This window comes from Pan troglodytes, chromosome 17 (assembly GCF_028858775.2).
Source record: "Pan troglodytes isolate AG18354 chromosome 17, NHGRI_mPanTro3-v2.0_pri, whole genome shotgun sequence".
Classification (NCBI taxonomy): Eukaryota; Metazoa; Chordata; class Mammalia; order Primates; family Hominidae; genus Pan; species Pan troglodytes.
In genome coordinates, this window is record NC_072415.2 from 68,103,217 (window position 1) to 68,126,721 (window position 23,505).

At 44.9% G+C, this 23,505-nt stretch overlaps 1 protein-coding gene across 10 annotated transcripts in view; it reads left to right on the forward strand.

Annotated features, from left to right (window-relative positions):
- Positions 1-566: 566 nt before the first annotated feature.
- The window catches only part of NEDD4L (NEDD4 like E3 ubiquitin protein ligase), a 363,613-nt gene continuing 340,674 nt past the window's right edge, over positions 567-23,505 (forward strand). For 3 of the 10 annotated variants that reach the window (XM_054671682.1, XM_063795748.1, XM_054671685.2), the window contains exon 1: positions 2,172-2,382. In XM_054671682.1, the coding sequence (XP_054527657.1) occupies positions 2,191-2,382 (192 nt within the window). In that variant the 5' untranslated portion in view covers positions 2,172-2,190. Of the gene's footprint in view, positions 1,074-2,170; positions 2,383-23,505 lie in introns of those variants that run through there. The other 7 variants (XM_001140979.7, XM_063795757.1, XM_001141065.7 and 4 more) reach the window with 7 other exon arrangements.

The following is a 23,505-nucleotide window of genomic DNA, read 5'->3' on the forward strand; positions in this document are numbered from 1 at the left end:
GTTCCCTGCAAGATTGACACAGGCAATGGCGACTTGCGGCCACACTGGGGCAGCCTCTCCTCGGCTGGCAGCCGGGCCGGGCGGCTCGCTCCCGGGAGCTGACAATGTAGACAAGTCCTGCTCGTCGGGGCCGCAAAGAATTTAAAGGGGTCTAGAAACATCCATCTTTTCCCCTTTTCACAGTTAACAGCGAGCTCAGAGCTCTCGGTAAAAAGACCACCGGGAGGAAGAAACGCTCAGGGCGTTTTTGTTATTGTTCGCAAAATCCTCTATCGCCCCCAAACGTCCAGCCCGCCCCCTCCCTAAAGCGGAGGGAACCCGGGAGAGGAGGGAGGGTCGGCGGCGCCGGCCAAGCGCGCCAGTACACGCCCCTGCGGATCCGCCCCGCGGCCGGGTGACCCCCGCCGCGCCGCGCCGCGCTGGAGGCCCCGGGCCGGGGTGGGCGTGGGGCTGAACTCCGCCACCCCCGCAGCCTGCGGCCCGCTCCCCAGCCCGGCCTGTGATTGGCTTGGGGGGCGCGTGCGCCCGCCCCGGCGAACGGGGAGGGTACCCTCGCGGCGCCGGTGGGAGGAGGCGGAGGAGGGGGCGGAGAGAGCGGGGGCCCGGACGGAGCTAGCGAGGAGGCGGGCGAGCCGGGTCCCCGGGAGCGCAGAGGAGGCTCGGAGAGGGGCGGAGAGCGGCGGGGCGGGAGGGAGGCGCGGGTCGCGGGGAGGGAAAGCCCGGCCGGGTCTGCGCCGCCGCCGCGCGCAGGGAGAGGCGCCGGGGCTGCCGCCCGGTGCTCGGCGCGCTCTCGGGAGCCGCCCGCCCGCTGGTCCCGCAGCCTTCCGGGAGGAAGCGGTGCCGGCAGCGTCCGGGGCGCGCTCTCGGGCACCCTCACCTGCCGGCGCCCGGCCGCTTACCCGGCAGGGCGTGCGCAGGGTAGGGTGCGGGACCGGGGGGACCTGGAGGCAGAGGGGAGAACCGGCCGTCCGCGCCGCAGCACAGCCGCTGGGAGCGCCTCAGACCCCGCGCGGGGCGCCGGCTCCATGGCGACCGGGCTCGGGGAGCCGGTCTATGGACTTTCCGAAGACGAGGTGAGTGGCACCCCCTTCCTGCTCGGGACTCCCCGGGGAGTTCCTATCCCGCGCCGGCAGGGGGAGGGGAAAGGGGCCGTCCCCGGGGTGCTCGTGCCCAGCGTCTGCAGGGGAGCCCCAAAGCGGGAGCGCCCCGGAGCGGGATCCAGGGGAGCTTGGGTCCTTCCGCACCCTCCACCCTCCGCAAGCCGAGCTCATTGTTTGTAAATAAAGCGGCGCGACGCCCTTGGAGCTGGGGGTTCACTCCGCAGCTCCTCGCTTTTGGGAGGAGAGGGAGGGGGCATGCGTGCCTCTCTTGCCTCTTCCTCTCCAAGCAGCGTCTCCCGGGGCTGTTGGGCAACTTTCCGCCTCTCGCCCCTGCAGCCCGGGAGTCCATGATGCATGTCACGTCTGGGTCGCGCGGCTGGAGACCCGGGACTGCGGAGAAGCCGGATCGTTTCCCCCTGGAACTTTCTCTCTCATGATTGTGTGGATCAGCAGGCGCTCAGAAGCCTGTGCGTGCTTATCCCGGCGGGAATGGGGGACACGCTGCGTGTGTCCCTCCCCTCGTTTTGCAAAGTCTACGGCCAGGATTGTGGATTTCGGAGCCTCGGTGGGGGAGGTGTTCAAGGCTGGTGGCAGGTGCTCCTGGAAACTTGGGGAGGAAGCTTGCAGCCCTGCCATTTTTTCCTCCCGAGGATTCAAAGCCCGGCACCTCCGGGGTGGGTGGGGAGAGGAAAGCTTAATTGATCTCTTTTATTAATAAAGCGAATGAATAAGCCACGCCTCCCGGGCGGTCGGTTTCACTGGAAAGGGCTTTGTTTTTACCTTCACTCTCTCTTCCGTGTCTCCCACTCCCCCCTTTTGAAACAATCCTGCTAAATCACTGCCTAGTCCTCTCTCGACCAGCCACGCTCGGCTCTTATTGGTATGTTGCTCTGCCAAAAAGGGGGGTGGGACGCTTGTCGCGGGCGCGGCGTGACAGGCAGGCTGGATGGAGCAGGTAGGAGTGGTTTGCCATCTGGCGGGGTGCGCACTCAGGTCTGGCTCCCCTTTCGAGAGGTGAATTTACAACCCAAGAAGCATTACTCAGCAGGGAGGTATTTCCTATCCTGGTTGTGCATTTCATGAAAAGTTGATGCCTGGAAATTCAGGCGTTCTCGATTTCTCTTTCTTCCCCTCCCTCCTTTCTTTTCAGAGGTTCCCTCTTTCTCTCGTGTTGGGGGTGGGGTCGGAAGAAAGGCTATTATCTGAGACAAGCTCGCGTTATGGCTCCGCTTTCTGCGGCTCTCCTACCCTGGCATGGTGTGTGTGTGTGCCTGTGTGCTACGTAAGTGTGGAATGAAAGGTATTTTGGGGTGGGAAGGGTGTTTGGGGTATGAATTTTTTTCTTAGCGGTGCTAGGCAAAGCTTGATGTATTTATTTGATCAAAGAATGATCACAGTGCAAATAATGTGTGATTTGTGTGTTTATTTTGCCTCGCTGTGCTTTTGTAAAATAATTTCCCGTTTTGTGTAACTACCTGGGGATAGGTGAAAGTAGCATTGTTTCATTGACCCGGGGGGATTCCCCTCTCCCTCCTGGCTTCTCTCTTTGAGGAGCTTTCCCTTGCATCCTCTACTTCTCCATTTAATTAGTGGCAGTAGAGGGCAGGCCCTGAGTTGCAGAGACGCGGACATTCCTAAACAAAGGGGCTGCTTGGGTTGACGTATTGTGGGGGGTGGGGGGTGAGGACAGCTGCATTTCATCCTAGGTTCTTTTAAAAAATGTTTTAATAACATGATTATTTGTAAAAACTCCCCCGAAAAAACGATTTTAAGAGTGTTTTGGGAAGTGCAGCTGGATAAATGAAAGACGTTAATGTCACTGTTGTTTGTGCTTTGTTTACATTGGCAGTGAGTGTCAGAATCTACCTAGAGCACATCTTGCCACTTTTGTCCACAGGAGTCACTACTAATCATCATAACTGATGTCTAGTGTGAAAGTGAAGCTTGGAATGTAAACAGAGTCCGAGTGTGTGTTGGCATGTGACTGGATTCACTCCTGCATGTTGCTAGAAGGGAATTTGGGGCTGTATAGGAAATAGCAAGAGGTGATGAAGACACCTTTTATTATCTATTTATTGCCATGTCGCTGGTAGTATTTAGTTCCACACACATTGTATTTCACAAGATGAGTCTCATCCGTCTTCCTTTTTCAACTTTCTCCTACCAGTGAAAAAATAAGCCAGGGCAGTTCTGATGACTTCACATTTCATTGGTATTTGTTTTTCATGGGCAGTTTCATGCTGTCACGTTGCCCTTCAGAGAATCAGGGAATGCCTTCGTAGAATATTAACGACAAATTGTTGAATTTGCACAGCTTGTTTTGTCTCCCTGAATTAGTATGTGTAAGAAAAACCAATGGAAGATTTTAGCAGGCTCTGAAAGTAGAATGCCCGCTGAAGCAAACGGCAGGGTTGTTCTTCCAAGGCGTATTAAATATGGGTACACTTAGTTTGCAGACTTGGTGTGCTGCAGAATATCACATATGAAGATATTTTGACCGCTATTTAGAAGAGTGACCTCATAAATCTTTTAGCAAAGTAGACACACATACCTACCACATTTCTTAAAAGTAGATTCGTATTTTGATTTGAGGTTGTTGAAAAGCATGGTATGTTTGGAGTGCACTTAGTTATGTCCCATCTCATAAAGACTGTTGAGCTCTCTGCACTGCTGATGATGAAGCATTGCATGAACCCAGAAAACGGGGATGCCAAAGCACAGGGCTTAGGTGCTGTTCCTTGCGTCATCAGCAGAGGTCTGTCCACTTTGTAGAAGGTAAGGGGTTGAGATGTGGGCTTTGCTTGTGTGAATGTATGTGCTGTCTAATTTTTTCTGTGTGTTTCGGGCGGAGGTTTCTCTGGTGAGTTATAATTCATATTTACCCTGATTTAAGTCATGTCACTTTAGGTAGCCAGATTCAAAACCATCAGATGAAGGACTTTTGGTGTTAGAGGGATTAGCAGTTTAACAAAACTTCTGATTCATGGCCCAAGATCAGATTTGGTTTGGAATCAGAACACTTTGGACTAGTTTCTGCATCTGGCTTGAGTCCTTGTGGATTTCTTGTTTTATTTCTTTATTTTTGGCAATCTGTAGTGCATTTTGGCATAGTTTACTTATGAATGTTACCGCTAACTTTCTGAAATCTTTTATTCCATTTTAGAAAGGTATCATTTATTGAAAAGATTTTTCTACTGAACAAAATACTGGGATTGAGTGGCAGCTTCTTATCACATTAGATATGACATTAAGTAATTTCGTTAGTAGTTAAAATGAAGCAAATGGCATAGAAATGAAGGCCAGGCTGACATAGGATAAATGGCACCTTCTCTCCTTATCCTGTACAAACACGGATAGTTGGCTACTTTTGAATGCCTCTTCTATACCAATGGTAAAAATCCGGCTTAATTGGGGCCACATTCTAGCCTAGTCACAATCAGTGGCTTGCATTATGTCCTTTGAGATGTGGCAGATCTGCTTATAGGTGCCAGTCACCACGGCTCCCTGCTGGCTTGGGGGTCTTTCTACTCATTTACATATAATTATCTACTTCTTAATCAACCATTAAGGTTAACTTTTGGCATGGATCCTGTATGCTTTTCAGTTTAAGATGCTGTCACTTTTAAGATGCGCCATGAGAGCAAAGTGCTAAGCCTTGTGCACATACTATGTCATTTAATTCTCATGAGAACTGTGTGAGGTAGGCTGTGATTTACAGATGAGGAATGAAAGCTCAAAGAGGTTACGTGACCTGCATAAGGACACAAAACAAGTTAAGTTATGGAGCCAGGTATTTTGAATAGAAAGGCCTAGTTTTTAACATGCTGAATATCCCCCCTTTCTGACAAATGCCTTGAAAGGTCTTACTATCTAGATTATTTAAGATAATGTAAGAGAAATAAACACCACTGGTTGCAAACTGATGGCTGCTGGGCCCGATTTGACCAGGAACCCTGCTTAATATGGTCTTTAGAGTGTTTTAAAGCTTGGAAATTTCATGAAAATGGTAAAAATCTGGCTTAATTGGGGCCACATTCTAACCTAGTTACAGTCAGTAGCTGGCATTATGTCCTTTGAGATGTGGCAGCTAGTTGTGCTATGGTTGCAGTCACCACTACTTTCTATTGTCTTAGGGGTCTTTCTACTCGTTTACATATAATTATCCACTTCATAACAAACCTTTAAGGCTAACCTTTGGCGTGGATGCCATATTTCTTTCACTTTACGGTGCTGTCACTTTTAAGATATGCCATTATTTCATGTACCACGAAGAAAAAATTGCTGTCAAGTTATGACATACTGTCCATCTTATGAAGCATCCTTATTTCAGAGAAGTTGAGATATGAGAAAAAGGATATTTTAGAATTGATGAATTACAGTGACTAGAAACCTGGGAAAACTCCATGCCATCAGTTTCAATATCCCCAATCATTCAGTACTTTTAAGTCAACGAGTAGTCAGATTTCTGCTTTTCTGTGTTTGAGGAAAGTGCTAGAAAAAGAGAAGTGCTCTTAAATAGGCATTAGCAAAGAAGGAACTGGGGGCCTAGATCATAGCCAACTGGATGGCCGTCTGTAAGTGATTAAGAATAGTTGTTAGTTTTTAAAAAGTGGCCTGTGTGTATTTTCAAGAGATTACTTGGGAAACCCTATGTGCCATCTTTGCAGCTGTGCAAAACGGTGAGGACAAGATTGCTTTCAAAAATTGTGGTTTAGATTTTGCTTGGATCTCAAGGTGAATGCTGACAGGCAGTTTTCTGAAGAGAGAGAAGGCTTGCCCAGTCATGCCAAGTCCAAGTGCCTGTGTCGGGCCTAGATGCTGGATGGTAGACTGTATACCCAGGACATATAGGTAATGTTTGAGAAACAAATGTTAAAAGGACCTAGTTTTCATGGTGACATTTAAAATCAGTTTTTAAAATTCATGAATATAACGTGTTGTTTTAAAATTTGATTATAGGGACCGGGTGCAGTGATCACTCCTGTAATCCTAGCATTTTGGGAGGCCGAGGCAGGTGAATCACTTGAGTTCAGGAGTTTGAGGCCAGGCTGGGCAACGTGGTGAAACCCCGTCTCTACAAAAAATAGAAAAGTTAGCCAAACATGGCGGCACATGCCTGTAGTCCCAGCTACTTGGGAGGCTGAGGTGGAGGGATCACTTAAACCTGGAGGCAGAGGTTGCAGTGAGCCAAGATCATGCCACTGCACTCTAGCCTGGGCAACAGAGTGAGACCCTGTCTCCAAAAAAAAAGACTAATGAATAGAATTTATTTTCTTCAATGATGTAGTGTCCGTGGAATTTGTAGACATTGACATTTGAATTTTCATTATATTTAGTTTTATTAAATCAGAATGTTATGATTGTTTATTTCATTATTGAACATCAGTTTCCTTAATTTAAGGAATAAAAATAATTTTGCTCAGGCCAGACATAGTGGCTCACATCTGTAATCCCAGCACGTTGGAGGCCAAGGCTGGTGGATCACTTGAGGTCAGGAGTTTGAGACCAGCCCGGCCAACATGGTGAAACCCTGTCTCTACAAAATAAATAAATAAATAAATGAAAAAAAAATCAGCTGGGTGTGGTGGTGGACACCTGTAATCCCAGCTACTCTGGAGGCTGAGGCAGGAGAATAGCTTGAACCCTGAAGGCAGAGATTGCAGTGAGCCGAGATCGCACCACTGCACTCCAGACTGGGTGACAGAGTGAGACTCTATCACAGTAATAACAGGCTGGGGCAGTGGCTCATGCCCGTAATCCCAGCACTTTGGGAGGCCGAGGCTGGAGGATCACCTGAGGTCAGGAGTTTGAGACCAGCCTGGCCAACATGGTGAAACTCCGTCTTTACTAAAAATACAAAAATTAGCTGGGCTTGGTGGCAGGCAACTGTAATCCCAGTTACTCGGGAGGCTGAGGCAGGAGAATTGCTTGAACCTGGGAGGCAGAGGTTGCAGTGAGACAAGTTCGGGCCATTGTGCTCCAGCCTGGGCAACAAGAGCAAAACTAAAAATAAAAAATAAAAAAAGAATAGTAATAGTTTTGCTTAAAGGGTGAGGACAGTGACAAATGGTGATCCTCAGATGACTGTAGTTTCTTTACCATTACAGAATGCAATTCAAATGAAAACCATTGCATGGTACTCAGGCATTTCTTCAATGCAGTGTGTGCCCACATCACCAGGAAGCTTACTTGGGAAAGTTTGTTTTGGGATTCTGGAGTACCTCAATATATCTGGTATATTTTCCCAAGAAAAGTGAATAATCTTGGGGGGCCGAGGTGGACAGATTGCTTGAGCCCAGGAGTTTGACACCAGCCTGGGCAATGTGGTGAAACCCCACCTCTACAAAAAATACAAAAACTTAGCTGCGTGTGGTGGCATGCACCTGTGGTCCTGGCTGCCGGGGAGGCTGAGGTGGGAGGATGGCTTGAGCTTGGGAGGTTGAGGCTGCAGTGAGCCATGATCATGCCACTGCACTCCAGCCTGGGTGACAGAGCAAGACACTGTCTCAGAAAACAAAGGCAAACAAACAAAGATCACCCCAAAGAAGAACTCCCAACATATTAAAAGTCATTGAGTTTTGTACCCTTCAAATGGATGAATTGTGTTGTGTATGAATTACATCTGAATAAAACTGTTTAAAAATATTAAGAATGATTGAGTGTGACATTATTGCAGCAGTACATTGGAGTTTCTGCTAAATTACTTTTGCATTCATTTCAAAAGGAAGCAACTATGCCCATTGCTAATTTAATAACCTGTTTGCTTGTGCGGTGTTTAAAATGGCATCATGAAAACATGGCAATGTGTGATAGATTAAGAGCCAATTAAATTTTTTATTTTGAGTTACAAGATCTGCATTAAACAGATTTTATTGTTGCCCTTGAATTTCCAGTCTTAGATGAGTAGCAGCAGTGAAAAAAAGAGATCCTAGCTTAAGAGTTTTCAAGCTTTTTGATGTTGCAGGTATTTGAATAAGTGGGTCTGTCTTACTGAAATATTTGTTAATTAGCGATAAAGCAAACTATATGTTGATCTTTTGGTAGTCCATGCTAAGGAGGATTAGAATAATATATAAATAATATAATGGTAATAAGTATCAGGGCAGGAGGATTAAAGAAGGGTGGAAGAAGTGTGACAAAATGTTACTTTCTGTTTTTACATTGTTTCTCTTCCAGGTCACAACTGTATTTCAAATGTATTTCATTTTCAGACTATAGGTGGCAATGTTTGTGCTGTTCACTGTTTAATGTTACTGTTGGCTCGGGTGTTGCTTGTTGCTGGAATATGGAAATGATAGCATAATTTAGAGTTGAGAATAAAAAAAGCTAGATTTAGAAAACTAGAAACTAGATTTAGATTTAGTAGAGACTTTCTAAATAGTCCTAGTTCTGCTGTGTGGACCCTTCTGTAACTTTCTGTTACTCTGAGAAGGAGCTGATAATTATCACAACTACTGGTGTTTGATTAGCAGAGACATTCTTGATTCCTGATGCAAGACCGTGGCTGAAGTTGTAGCAGGGCGTTTGGTGGTTGGCGGTGTAAAGATCTGGGCCTCTTGTTTCATGAATAATAGAATCTCACTATGATTGTAATATTTTGTTTTGAACTGGAGTGCTGATTATCGTAATGCCTTTAGGTGAGAAAAGCCTTATTATATAAGTGTATCTGGGGTAACTAGCTTAAATTTGACACTCCAGTCAACTTTTTGTCCCTGACTTCAGTCCTGCATTGATTCAAAACGCACCAAGTTAAATGGCAAGGCTCTCAGATTCCCTTGCTGTCATCAAATTCAGTGTTTGGTGACTTCTTGGCAGGCAGACATCTACCAAGAGATTTTGTATTCTTTTTATACCTCCTATTCACCAAAAGAAAAGGGCCATTCAAAAGTGAGTTTTTCTTTTTTTTTTTTAAGTTTAAAAAGCTATGATGTGGCCACCCATGGTGGCTCATGCCTATAATCCTAGCACTTTGGGAGGCCAGGGCAGGCAGATCACTTCAGGCCAGGAGTTCAAGACCAGCTTGACCAACATGGCAAAACCCCGTTTCTACTAAAAATACAAAAATTAGCTGGGCGTCGTGGCGTGCCCCTGTAATCCCAGCTACTTGGGAGGCTGAAGCAGGAGAATCGCTTGAACCTGGGAGATGGAGGTTGTGGTGAGCCGAGATTGCAACTCTGCACTCCACCCTGGGTGACGGAGTGAGACTTTGTCTCAAAAAAAAGCTGTGATGTGAAATCTGTTCTGTGAAGGTAGAACTTGGAAAGGCTTGTAAGGATGGTGGTCCCATGAAGAGGATGAACAAACCAAGGGAACTGTCCTCTTGCTGGTTTGGGTGATGTCCCATCACCTGTCACTTTGTTTGGGCTGCAGTGGACCAATGGTTTCCCAGGCACACTGAAGTGACATGTAGATGGATTGCTTGAGTGGCTCCGGCATGTTTCCATCTCCTGTCTACCAGGCAGAGACCGTGTTCCCTGTTTTGAGGGGATCCGGAAGTGCAGTGACAAGGGCCTGATTTGCATCTCCAGCTCCTGGTCTTGCCTGTGTTAACAATTTTTTTTTTTTTTTCTTTCCAGATGGAGTCTCACTCTGTCACCCAGGCTGGAGTGCAGTGGTGCAATCTCGGCTCACTGCAAGCTCTGCCTCCCGGGTTCATGCCATTCGCCTGCCTCAGCCTCCCAAGTAGCTGGGACTACAGGTGCCCACCACCACGCCCGGCTAATTTTTTTGTATTTTTAGTAGAGACGGGGTTTCACCATGTTAGGCAGGATGGTCTCGAACTCCTGACCTTGTGATCCACCTGCCTCGGCCTCCCAAAGTGCTGGGATTACAGGCATGAGCCACCGTGCCCGGCCAACAATTTTTACATTCTAATTAATTTCCAGTTCCAACCTGACTCAAGGTTTAGCTCTTCGTCTCTTGGGTGCAATTTTGGATCATGTCTTATAATGTATATTTAAAAGTGTGTTGTAAAGCTGGAATTCCCATTGTGGGTAAATGCTGAGATTGTTATAATAGTGAGAAGTGCACTTGGGAACCATGGCCAACACTGCCCTAGCTGACCGGAGGTTGCACTGAGTTGCCCCCGTTGAACATCTGTTATGAATGAATGTTGGAAAATGCAAAGCCAATCATTTCTTTTACCTGACCTATGTGATGTTAAGTTTTAGTTTTATGTTTTGGCAAGTGAGTGTTGGATGTCACTAATGTGAGGAGGCCGGTGAGGGCAGACTTTGGGTCAGAGGTAATGTAGGAGATGAAGACCTTTTCTATTAATTTTTCCTGTTTAATTGAAGATGTTCGTGTTGAATGGGTTTTATTTACATGTGTAAGTTCTTTTTTTCTTAATGCTGGAAGTTACTTTGGTTTTTCAGAAAATGCAAGTAACCCTAATCTATTTAGAGAATTACTTTGCTTAGTAAGCATTCAGTACTATTTAGTAATGGGGAAAAAATGTGTTTGTGTCCCACAGCGTGACAGGCTCCACAAACTTACTTACGAATCTCCTAACTACCCTGAGAACCTGAAGAATGGGACTTTGTGGAGAATCTTCTGCTTTCTTTGCTAGTCTCTATTTTTCCTTCTCAGTTATTAAGTGAGTTGTCTTTGGGTGTCCTCATCATGCTGACTTCATCTTGCCCAGTTTGTTTTGGGTAGAGGAAGGAGTGCAAGGTTTAAAGGAAAAGCAAAGCCTGTACAACATGGTGAGACCCCATGCCTGTGGTCCCAGCTACTTGAGAGGCCCAGGTGGAAAGATAATTTGAGCACCGGGGTTCAGGAATGCGCTGAGTAATGATTGCACCACCGCACTCGAGTCTGGGCAACAGAATGAGACCTCATTTCAAAAGAAAAAGAAAAAGCAAGACTGAATCATTTCACTTTGTATTATCCTCCTTGCTCTCATTCCTTTTGTGCTTCGTGCATTGTGTGTGACAATTGGATGCAGCCGTAATTATTGTCAGTAACTTGGTTTTTAAGCTTCAGACTGTATTTCCTCCTCACTTGTTAACACCAGAAGATAAATGAATGTGGCTCTTGGATTGAACTACATCTACAGGGAGCTGAACTTCCCATGTTGACGTTGAATTCTAGAGTATGCTTATGCTGATTCTTGAGAAATTGGTATGTGCCGTGCCTTTGGAATTGATACCTTAATTTTCAGTGAATATTATTGGTATTATTATTAAAGAGAACACTTTAAGCCAGGAGTAAGAGCTTTCCCTCCTTTTGAGAAGTGAGGTACAGAAGAGTATACTGCAGCTGTGGGAGTGATGGGTGGGGTGGGGCAGTGTTGAAGAATATTTAATACCACGAAGATGTCACCAGTATAATATTAAATAGAAAAAGTAGGTTATAAGACAGTGGATCCAGTAGAATCCTATTGTGGTTAAGTGTTTATATGTAGAGAAAATGACTAGGGGCTAGGCACAGTGGCTCACGCCTGTAATCTGAACCACTTTGGGAGATAGAGGTCAGAGGATCACTTGAACCCAGGAGTTCAAGACCAGCCTGGGCAACATAGTGAGACTCTGTCTCTATAAAACAAGAAAAAAGAAAAACTAACTAGGGATATATTCCAGCATGTTAGTGGAGGTTATCTTTGAGCAAAGGGGATTATAGGTAATTTTTTATTGCCTTGTGTTTTGCTTACATGTATTTTCTATATTTCTACAATAAACCTTTTTTTCTTAATATAAAAGTAAGTTTAAAAGTGAGTTTAAAAATCCCTGAAAGGCATGTACTTCAAGCTTCAAGTGAAAGTTATAGTACTTGTTCAGCACAAATACTGATATAGTGTTTGTTGAGTGGAACACTTATTTAGGGTCTGCCTTGTGTTTTGTGTCTAAGGATTACAAGGTCATTTTCATATTAGGAGCTCACCACTACGTTGGGAGTTGGAGAGATAGAGCAAGGATTATTTTAAGGAAAAAATGACTGGTAAATTGTATTTCTTTTTCCCCACTTGCAGTTTGCAAAATAGATGTTTCATTTCTCTCCACTGTGGACACTTAAAGTTTGAATTTCCATCCTTCTGTGCACTCCAGTTGCGTGAAAGTAATTTACATTGCTAGTAGTGGTTTGGGTTCTCTGAATTTTTTGTGTGTACTATGGAAATTGTCTCCTGTGATCAGACTCAAATCCGTTTCTCCTTATTATTGTTTTCTTAGGTTTTGAGTTAGAGACCTTTTCATTACCGTATAAGGTGTTGAATAGGTTTAGATATCAAAGTGATAGCTATGCATAGCTATACTCACCTGTGAGCGGTCAGCTCTTCAGTGTTTCTTTCAACTGACTTGTAATATCCAGCCACTGTTGGGTGTGACCTAAAGTGTATCTCTTCCCAAACAGAAGGGAGGAGTTGACAAACACCATGTTACTTTTAATCAGAGACTTGTCCTTGTCCCCCTTCCCCCAGCCTTTTAATGATTCTGAATTCATGTTGCAGTCGATATGTGTTTAAAGTGTTGGTAGGTTTCTTGTACTCACACCACCCTCCTCCACTCCTCTCACCCCCAAAAAGTGACAGCTGACAGTTGATGGCATCTTAGAATTGTGAGGCTTGAGTTGGTCTGTCTCAATTCGTGTTTTATGGTGGCCCATAAATTGTGAAAGATAATTGATAGTTGTCATGGGAACTAGTTGTGTTGTTCAGCTATGATGTCTCAATTAGGAAATGTTCACCTAGACAGTAAGGAAATGGGCCAGCTCAGGGATGTCTTCAGGAACCAGGTTCATTGTTTTTTCTGCTTTCCCTTCTACAGCCTGGCTCTTTCCAGGGCTGCTTGGTCCTAGGCTGGCTGCCACTGACAGAGCTATGCCTTTTTTTATTTTTTTACTTTTTTTCAAGACAGTCTCGCTCTGTAGCCCAAGCAAGAGTGCAGTGACACCATCTTGGTTCACTGCAACCTCCGCCTCCTGGGTTTAAGCGATTCTCCTGCCCCATCCTCCCGAGTAGCTGGGACTACAGGCATGTACCACCACACCCAGCTAATTTTTGTATTTTTAATGGAGATGGGGTTTCACCATGTTGGCCAGGCTGGTCTTGAGCTACTGACCTCAAGTGATCCACCTGCCTCGGCCTACCAAAGTGCTGGGATTACAGGTGTGAGCCACCATGCCCAGCCAGAGCTATGCCCTCTTTTTGTTTGTTTGTTTGTTTGTTTGTTTATAACTGTGTACTTGTAAAGGAAAGAGAACGGCCTCCTGTGCCTTAAATCCTCTGTTGTGTCTCAGGGCCCACAGAGGCTGAGATCTGTTCATCCTGCAACCAGTCACCGTGGCAAGGAGGAGATAGAATTACCTTTTTTTCTTACCTTTTGAGCCAGGGGTAAAGTCAGGCACGGTGACCCTGCATTCCACACCTTGGATAATCCATCCACCTTCAGAAATGCCCCTGGCTTCGTGAAATGCACATGCTCCCTTTCTCCAGGGAGGCGACCCGAATATGCAGCTAAGTATTGCAAGGATTTCTGGGTAATATTACACCTGAAAGGAGGGGTTTTTTTTTTTTTAATTATCAGGTGATTTATGACTAAATAGGCTATGTCTCTCAAAACATTGAACCTGCAATGGGCAAGAAAGAACAGGATGACTACACTGAACCTTCTATTTGGAGAAGGGGAAAATAAGACACTCACAGTGGGGTAGCTGGCTGAACAGGAACAGCTGGGAGCATTTGCTTTGGTCAGCCGGTCTGGCAGCTTGCCTCTGCTGAAGTCCGTCCAGGGTGAGAATCTCGCTTGGTCATTGTCCTCTGCAGCTGCACCTGGATGGGGTAGGCACTGGCAAAGCTCCTTTTCTTGGGTGCTGCTTGGCATTAGTCTGGGGCTTCAGGATTGGTTGTCTTGGGGTTGAATAGCCACAGGCTTGTTCCAGCCTTACTGAGAATGTCTTTGGCAAAAGTGCTCCCAGGAAAACTCAGGCTCTGAGTTTTGTGTCTAGTCAATTCCATGGGCTGGTAATGGCAGCCAGTGATCTTACCTAGATGAGGTCTGTGGTTCTGGGAATTCCTGGGTCTTAACAGTAAGTCCCACAGCCCTGCTAATCCCCACCACATCTGCCTTGAGGCAATTTAAAAATAGCCTAGAATGAAGAGGCACACAGTTTTGGGTCTAACAGACAACAGGGGCAGTTTAACCCACTCTGCTTTTGCTCTCTGGTGTATCAAGAATGAGCAACTTCCCCACACTGGGATTGTGGGACTCTGAGTGTACCCACTTCCCTTCACTCAGCCATTCCAATTTCTTAAAGCAATTTTTAAAAAATGGTGGTAAGGCCGGCCGTGGTGGCTCACACCTGTAATCCCAGCACTTTGGGAGGCTGAGGCAGGTGGATCACGAGGTCAGGAGGTAGAGACCATCCTGGCCAATATGGTGAAACCCCGTCTCTACTAAAAATACAAAAATTAGCTGGGTGTGGTGGCATGCACCTGTAATCCCAGCTACTCGGGAGGCTGAGGCAGGAGAATCACTTGAACCTGAGAGGCAGAGATTGCAGTGAGCCAAGATGGTGCCACTGCACTCTAGCCTGGCGACAGAGCGAGACTCCATCTCAAAAAGGTGGTAAAATACACATGACAAAATGGACTCTCTTAGCCACATTAAAGTGTATGGTTTGGTGGCATTACATGCATGCACACTGTTGGCAGCTATCACCCCTGTCTAGCCATGGAACTCTTTCATCTTGCAAAACTGGAAATGCCTTACTCGTGAACCAGTACCTCCCCATTCCCAGCCATTCCAGTTTCTTGTAGCGCATCTTCTCTTTGATACAAAATCTTTGATAGGGTTTTGATTGCAGGCAACAGCAATTGAATCTGATGAATTCAACAGAGAAGGAATTAACTGAAGGAATTTGGGGTAGCACTGGAGTACTTGTCACACTGGAGAGACAGGCCTGGACAGGGGTCAGGGACCAATGAAGCCTGGGCATCCAGAATCACAGCTGTTAGTGTGTTTTATTATTTAAGAGTCAGCTCAGAGGTCGCTGTTCAAAGCTGGGCACTCTGTCTCCAACTATCCCTCTTCACATCCCAGACTCAATAGCACCTTTCTGCATAGTTAACTTCTACTGAATACTTCACTGACAGCAATGAAGGATTGTTTGTTTATGTGTCTGTCTCATATAGATTAGGCACCTCTTCAGAGCCACAGCCACATCCCAATGATTTATCTCAAGTCCCAAGCACCAAATCAGACCCCTTGACCGTTTACTCCATTCAAGTGATGATCTCAGGTTAGATAATCATGAGGTCAGTTGGTCAAAGCAAAAACATCTTTTTAAATGTCTTTTTGAATTCTAATTTGTTTATGCAATATAGATTACTCCTCCTATTTTCTTTTTCTTTCTTTTTTTTCCTTAAGAGATGGGATCTCAGTATGCTGGCCAGGCTGGCCTCTAACTCCTGGGCTCAGTGGTTTCTCCCACCTTGGTTTCCTAAAGTTCAGGGATGACACGTGTGAGCCACCGTGCTCAGCCCCTCCTCCTATTTTCTAGTCTGTGTCATTACTGAGAATTTTACTCTTTATTCTCTTTCCTCAAATTCTAAGTGAAAAGACCTCTCCTCTCTAGGCCCCAAGAAAGGCAAATGTGTTCCACAGAAGAAGGTCGCAGACCCATGTTTGATTGCTTTATACCATATTTCCCCCCCAGAGGCTCTTAAAAGGGCAAAGAAGGTGTTGAAACTGCCACTGTCAATACCAGAGCATCTGCTTGAAACCAGTGTTTTTTTTGTGACTCCAGGATCCATGCTGCCTGGCTAAGAAGGGCAGTGTCCTCCTTGCCCAGGTGTTAAACCACAACAGACCTAGAAAACTGAGATGTCACTCCTCCCCTGGAGTGACAGCAGTGTTAGGAAGTTTGGAATCTGCCAACCCACCTCATCCTGTCCATGAAGTTGTCACTTGGCTAGGTGTTGATGTAAATGTGCTACAGAAACAAACTCACCTCTTGTGGGACATGGTGACTCTGGTTAGTAACAATGTATTCTTCAAAATTGCCAAGACAGTAGATTTTAAATGTTCTTCCTATGCAAACTTGGTAAGTATGTGGGGTAATGCATAGGTTAACTAGCTTGAATTAACCATTCCGCAGTGTGTACGTATTTCGAAATAACATGTACATGACAAACAGATACAATTTTCATCAATTAAAATAAACATTTAGAAAAATAACATAAATCCTCACAATAGCCCTTTGAGGTAGGTGCTGTCATTTTATAGGTGGGGAAACTGAGGTTCAAGGAGGTTAAATAACTTGCCCAGGGTCACAGAACTACTTAGTAAGTGGCTGAGCCAGGACTTGAACAAGCAGTCCGGTTGTAGACACCCTGAGTGGAACCATCACACTGTGGTGTGTCCGGGAGTGCTTCAAGCAGGGGTTGGTTGGGGGTGGGGTTAGGGTGGGGAAGGCACAGCTGAGGCCTGAGTGGCCAGACTGTAAAAGCCAAAGGAAGAAGTGGCTGGATGTGAACAGCTTTGTGGACCTCATCAAGGAGCTGGGACTATATTGTTTGAGGCACCTTGAGAAACCTGTTGAGATCTGGGCTTTTCTTATTAGTAAGTATGTTGCCCAGACTGGTCTCGAACCCCTGGCCTCAGGTAATCCTCCCATCTCAGCCTTCTGAGTCGCTGGGATTACAGGTGCAAGTCGTTGGGCCCGGCAATCTGGGCTTTTCTAAAGCTCACCATGCAGCTCTGGGGAGATTGGATTTGAGTTGGACAACCCTAGGCAGTTGCAGAGCTGTCCAGGCAGAAATGGTGATGACGGTGAAAATGAGCCAGGGGATAAGGCAGGAGGTATTTAGGAGGCAGATTCCATTGGATTTGGTCACTGATTGATTAGGTACAAAAAAAGGGAGGTGTCTAGAATAATCCCTAGGTTTCTTCAGAGGACTAGGTAGATGGGAGGAGGGGAAGAAGCCTATCTCTATTAAATACTTAGTACAGTGGCTCTAAACTGGGGCCTGTCTTGCACCCTTCCTTCTCCCCTAGGGGACATTTGGCAATGCCTGGAGACTTTTTTTTGAGACGGAGTTTTGCTCTTATTGCGCAGGCTGGAGTGCAATGGCGTGATCTCAGCTCACTACAACCTCTGCCTCCTGGGTTCAAGCAATTCTCCTGCCTCAGCCTCACGAGTAGCTGGGGTTACAGGTGCCCGCCACCACACCCAGCTAATTGTTGTATTTTTTAGTAGAAATGGGGTTTCACCATGTTGGTCAGGCTGGTCTCAAACTCCTGACCTCAAGTGATGCACTGGTCTCGGCCTCCCAAAGTGCTGGGATTACAGGCGTGAGCCACTGTGCCCGGCCGCCTGGAGACATTTTTGATTGTCACAACTTAGGAGATGCCTCTGACATCTAGAAGGTGGAGGCCAGAGATGCAGCAGAACATCTTACACGGCACAGTACAGCTCCTACAACGATCATCTCGCCCCAAATGCTGCCGAGGTTGAGAAACCCTGCTGTAGTGTAGTATCAGTTTTACGTGGTTATCTAATTGGATCCGTGAGCCAGTCATGTTAGATCATAAATATGATTTTTCCTGTTTTTCAGATAAAAAACTGAGGCATAGACAGGATGGGTCACTTGGCCAAAGCTCTGCAGCTAGTAAGTGTTAGAGGCAGAATTTGAACGCAAGTCTTCCAGATGTCAGAATCTACTCCTTCTGCTTACCCTGCTGCTTCATGTCTCACAGTGATGCCAAGGAAGATGCACATTGGACTGTGGGTTGTTTTTTTTTTTTTTTCTTTCTGTCATGGTGGCTCCAGACTAGAGGAGGCAGGAAGGAAGGTGGTTATTTATAGTCAGCTGTGCATAGGATCGATTTTTTTCAATCCTGAAGGACTTGCAGCAGGTAGTTCAAAGAAATCTCCTTTAGACGTTGACTTTCCCTTGCAGTTATAAATATGGGAACATTTACCATCTTTTGCTTTAAAATATACTGTTATAATTAAGGTAAAATGTAAAACGTATAACTTAAAAACTTTACTCCCTGTGCATATGAACTATGGCAAGCTTCTCAAATTAATTACTATCCCTTTGGGAAGGGATAAGATGCAAAAGGGAATTTGGAAGATCATGTAGGACCACTGTGGATTTAGAGGTAGCTGAACTATTAAAAATATTTTGATTTGCTAGAGGTAAGGAGCCCTTTTGAGAATTAGTTTGTTTTAGTTGAGAATGATTAGAGGGCTAGAATGATATATAGCTCTAAATAGGAAGGTTTCTGATTCTTTTGGCTACTCTCCACTTTTACTGGTTATTTTCCAGTTCTGGGAAGATTCTGCATGTATGTAGCAGCCTCCCTTGGCTATCCATGATATTAGAGCTCTAGGGACAGAGTTCTCCCAGTTGAACTCTTCATAATATCTCATTATTGGTATTTTCAAAGTTATATGTGTATTTTAAGATAGTCTTTGGATGATGTTCCAAAGAAGGCTGCTTTGTTGAGATTGAGATAGTTGTTTTGCAGTTGTGATTTCTCTTTGTAAAAAGAAGTCTTTGTGTCGGTCCCAGGTCTTATTTTTTGCTTGATCACCCAGTACGTGGGTGCACTTGGGCTGTTGGGACCATCTGGTGAGTGTGAGGTCTCTGTACTTCACCTGTGGAGTCTGTTGTCCTGAAAGGTGCCGGCTCAGGTGGTGGTGCTTTGAGGGGAGCTTGTTTGCTGCACCTTCCAGTCTGCTAGAAAACAGATGCTTAGAGGGGCATTTCGGGGTGGAATCTGATCATGGAGTTTGGTGAGCAAACAGGGCCTCAAGTTTTATGTTGTGAGAAATAAATACTGAGTTTATGTTTTAATTATGGCACAGATTAATACAAAATCAGGTGAAAAATGGAGAAAAGGAGAGCTTAAAACTTAGCTGTTTGTTGCTGTCATCTAAATGTATTTGGTAGCCGGCCTAGATGGGACCACAGCATGGCACTAAAGCGCGGCTGCTGCTTTTCAGATCCCATGTTCATATTCGCATGTGTGGAGCATGAAAGTACCAATAGAAAATTTTGACAAAGAAATGGAAGGGTTGGGCCAGGGACGGTGGCTCACGCCTATAATCCCAGCACTTTGAGAGGCTGAGGCAGGCAGATCACGAGGTCAGGAGATTGAGACCATCTTGGCTAACACGGTGAAACCCCATCTCTGCTAAAAATATAAAAAATTAGCCGGGCCTTGTGACAGGCGCCTGTAGTCCCAGCTACTCGGGAGGCTGAGGCAGGAAAATGGCATGAACCCGGGAGGCGGAGCTTGCAGTTAGCCGAGATTGTGCCACTGCACTCCAGCCTGGGCGACAGAGCGAAACTCCATCTCAAAAAAAAAAAAAAAAAAAGAAATCGAAGGGTTGATAATTTCATTTATTTGTTCTTGTTTTTTTTTTTTTTTTTTTTTTTGAGACAGTGTCTCACTCTGTTGCCCAGGCTGGAGTGCAGTGGCGTTATCACGGTTCACTGTAGCCTTGACCTCCCAAGTCCACGCGATCCTCCTACCACAGCCTCCCAAGCAGCTGGGACTACAGGCACTCGCCACCATGCCTGGCTAATTTTTTATTTTTATTTTTATTTTTTGTAGAGACAAGTTCGTGCTGTGTTGCCCAGGCTGGTCTCGAACTCCTGGGCTCAGGCAGTCATCCTGCCTCAGCTTCCCAAATTGCTGGATTTATTGTCATGAGCCACCACACCTGGCCAGGGTCAGTAAGTTAAAAGATACCTTCTAAACTCAGCCCAATATTGAAGAGTAAACATAAAAATACATGTTTTGTCTATTATACTATTACTGTTACTCAATGCTTAACTAATTGTGCTTATGTTTTTTTCTTTGCCAAAATTTCTCTTCAAGGAGCAAGTTTTTCTAATATTGCTTTTCTTGGGAAAAACAATTAGTCACGAGATAGTACAGCTTTTTTTTTTTTTTTGAGACAGATTCTCACTCTGTCATCCAGGCTGGAGTGCAGTGGTGCGATCTCGGCTCACTGCAACCTCCACCTGCTGGGTTCAAGTGATTCTCCTGCCTCAGCCTCCCGAGTAGCTGGGACTATAGGCACTCGCCACCATGCCCGGCTAATTTTTGTATTTTTTGTAGAGACGGGGTTTCACCATATTGTCTCGAACTCCTGACCTTGTGATCCACCGGCCTCGGCCTCCCAAAGTGCTGGGATTACAGGCGTGAGCCACTGTGCCCAGCCGTAGTGCAGTATTTTTAAGCTTCAGTAAGGTAGACCCCCTTTAGAGAAAAAACATCAGTGAGAAGCCATGTTGCCTTATTTTTACTATAATGTTTCTTTTTTTTTTTTTTTTGAGACAAAGTCTCGTTCTGTTGCCCAGGCTGGAGTGCAGTGGTGCGATCTCGGCTCACTGCTGGTATATCACCATAGCCATCACTATAACACCGTAACAAACATGCAAATTTGTTACAAATCTAACTCTCAAATGAATACCATTCAAATTAATAGCATGATTTTAATGTGACAGGTGATGCTATTTTATTAAAACTCTATCATCTGTGCTCAGGAAGTCATGGCTGCTAGGGTAAGTTTTCCTTTCCTAACCAATTATGTGCCAAATTATGTTACCAAAAACGGTGGTAACATAACACCATTTTCCTTTGTTTGCTTTATTCAAACCTCTTTTGTACTGTGTACTAGAGCATGAACACATCTTTGACCTAAAGTTATGTTAGTTGGAGACACAGCACAACTACTGCTGTCATCTTGATCCTGAATACAAGGGCTGATCGAAGCCCCAGAAATCATGGGGAAGTACTCATTTACATAAAGTGGTCATGTAGATAATCTAAAATATGCCCGTTAGTGTATTAAGATCATAACTGCCTAGAGCTTCCTGTGCCAGGAGTGGTCTTAGCTCTCAAAGAAGTCATAGTCTGGCCAGGCATGATGACTCATCCCTCTCATCTCAGCACTTTGGGAGGCGAAAGGATTGCTTGAGGCCAGGAGTTTGAGACCAGCCCGGGCAACATAGCTTGATCCCGTTTCTTAAAAAATGGAAGTGATATCCAGGCGGGGAAACCTTCCTGCTGTAGTGGAGCCTCTTGAGATGGCACACGTATTTTTCTCACAGGTGCTATCAATATATAGCTCTGGTTCTTCAGAATATAAGTAACTATCACCTGACCCCAATACCTTATCTATATTGAGATTGTTCATTAGATCTAAAACATCTTGTGCATTTCTTGCTTTTTAATCATGCACAGACCTTGTCTTTACTTTCAAAGACAGTTTGGTACTGAAAATTGCTCTGGTAAATTAACACAATTTATTTAATCCCTGCTCTTTCCAATCTTTAGCAACGTTTTTTTCATTGTCACCATCAGATGACCTTGCTGAGCTTCCAAGTGGCAATTGCTTTTGTTGTATTTTTTAAAGGCAAACAAAAATCAATTATTATTGGCTCTAGAGTGCCTGGCGAGGTGGAGCTCAGTTCTTTGTGCATTGCGCACTATGCTGCTGGTGTCTCAGCTGCCATGCTTATGGTTGCATTACTTTCCTGTCTAGCTTTGGTATTCTTGTCTTTAAAAATTTCTTTTTCCATTTGCTTTTCTTAGCCAGTGATGACAGTAAAATAAGGAATGACCTATTTATTGTTTTAAGAGATACGCTGGATGGTGCCCAGGCAGATGAGCATTGCCATTCAAGGTGGCTTCTTGGTAGACTGCATTTACTCTTAATCGGGTGCCTGTGGGTCAGTGCATTTCTTGGTCATCCTTACTCTGTCAAAGCTGCCTTGTTAGCCGGGTTACTAGCCATACTAGTCTCATTACCTTACGATAACACCTCATTCAAATGGCCTTAACGAAGTTGAACACTTATCTTAGTCACTATGGTTGGCTTTGAACCTTTTCTAGAAGTTAAGTTTATTCCCTGGGAAAAAACATGTTTGCCACCACACAGAGTGCTGGGTGTACTGGGAACCCGGCTTCAAAGGCAACTACTCCAGTAGGGAAGGTTGAGGAGGGTATTGAATGGTAGCTCACTGCTTAAATAAGTGTTTAGAGTCCCAAGGTATATGTAATGGCATATGAAATGCCTAGTGTTTAAAGAATATTCAGAAATAATCAGTCATACTCTTTAATATTCATATCTCATAGAGTTAGCATCAGGAAGGAAACTTGGTAGATTAAATAAAATAGCAGAAATTACTGCTGGATTTTTGTACAGTAGAAATGTATGCACGTTTTTCTCCCCTAGTAGTCACTTAAGTTGCATATCCATTTCCTGTTACATCTCATGACATGTTTTGGGTAAACCGTTTTTGGAAGCGTCCATTTGCGTAGAAGTTAGGTGGTTCTGAGTTTAACTTTGGACACATTTCTAGGCACAAGGAAATTAAATAACTGGCTGAGTGAGAGTGATCTCATTGAATGCTGAGGCTTGTTTGGGAATTGGGTTTATTTTTGTGAAATTTGTAAATTTAGATCCACTCTGTATTAGTCTTTTTTTTTTTTTTTTTTTTAATGGAGTCTCTCTCTTTCACCCAGGCTGAAGTGCAGTGGCATGATCTCAGCTTACTGCCACCATGCCAGGCTAACTTTTGTATTTTTAGTAGAGACGGGGTTTCAACCATGTTGGCCAGGCTGGTCTTGAACGCCTGACCTCGTGTTCCACTCACCTTGGCCTCCCAAACTGCTAGAATTACAAGCATGAGCCATCGCTCCTGGCCAAGTCCATTTTTACACTCCTATAACGACATACATGAGACTGCGTAATTTATAAAGAAAAGAGGTTTAATTGGCTCACGGTTCTGCAGGTTGTACAGGCTTCTGCTTCTGGGGAGGCCTCAGGAAACTTAACAGTCATAAGGGAAGGTGAAGAGGAAGCAAGCATGTCTTACATGGAAGAATCAGGAGGAAGAGGGGTGGGGTGCCACATATTTTTAAATAACCAAGCACAGACTCACTATCACGAGAGCAACACTGAGGGGCAAAATCCACTCCCATCATCTCATCTCCTTGTACCAGGCCCCTCCTACAACACTGGGGATTGCAATTCCACATGAGATTTGGGTTGGGACACAAATCTAAACCATATAACCCTCATACACACGTATTGTAATTCAGAATTTGTCATTTTAAAAATAATTTTTTAAGATTAGCTTATCAATTTAAATGTTTCCAGCCCTGAACTCTCAAAGTCAACTTTAATGAGTTTTGATTTTTGCCGAGAAAGATCAACAGCAGAAGAAAGAGAAGTATAACAAAACTTAGCTCCACAGGAGCAAACTGGAGAATTGGAGTACTGGTTTATGATTTTGGTCAGTTAAGCAGAATGCAGTCCTAGTTTAAACAAGACTGGATAAAAGTCCAAATTCAAATACCATTCTTACAAGTGTTTGAATTTAATTTTGTCAATGTACATACATATATCTAGTACCATAGTGACCTCAGGCTTTGAAGAATGA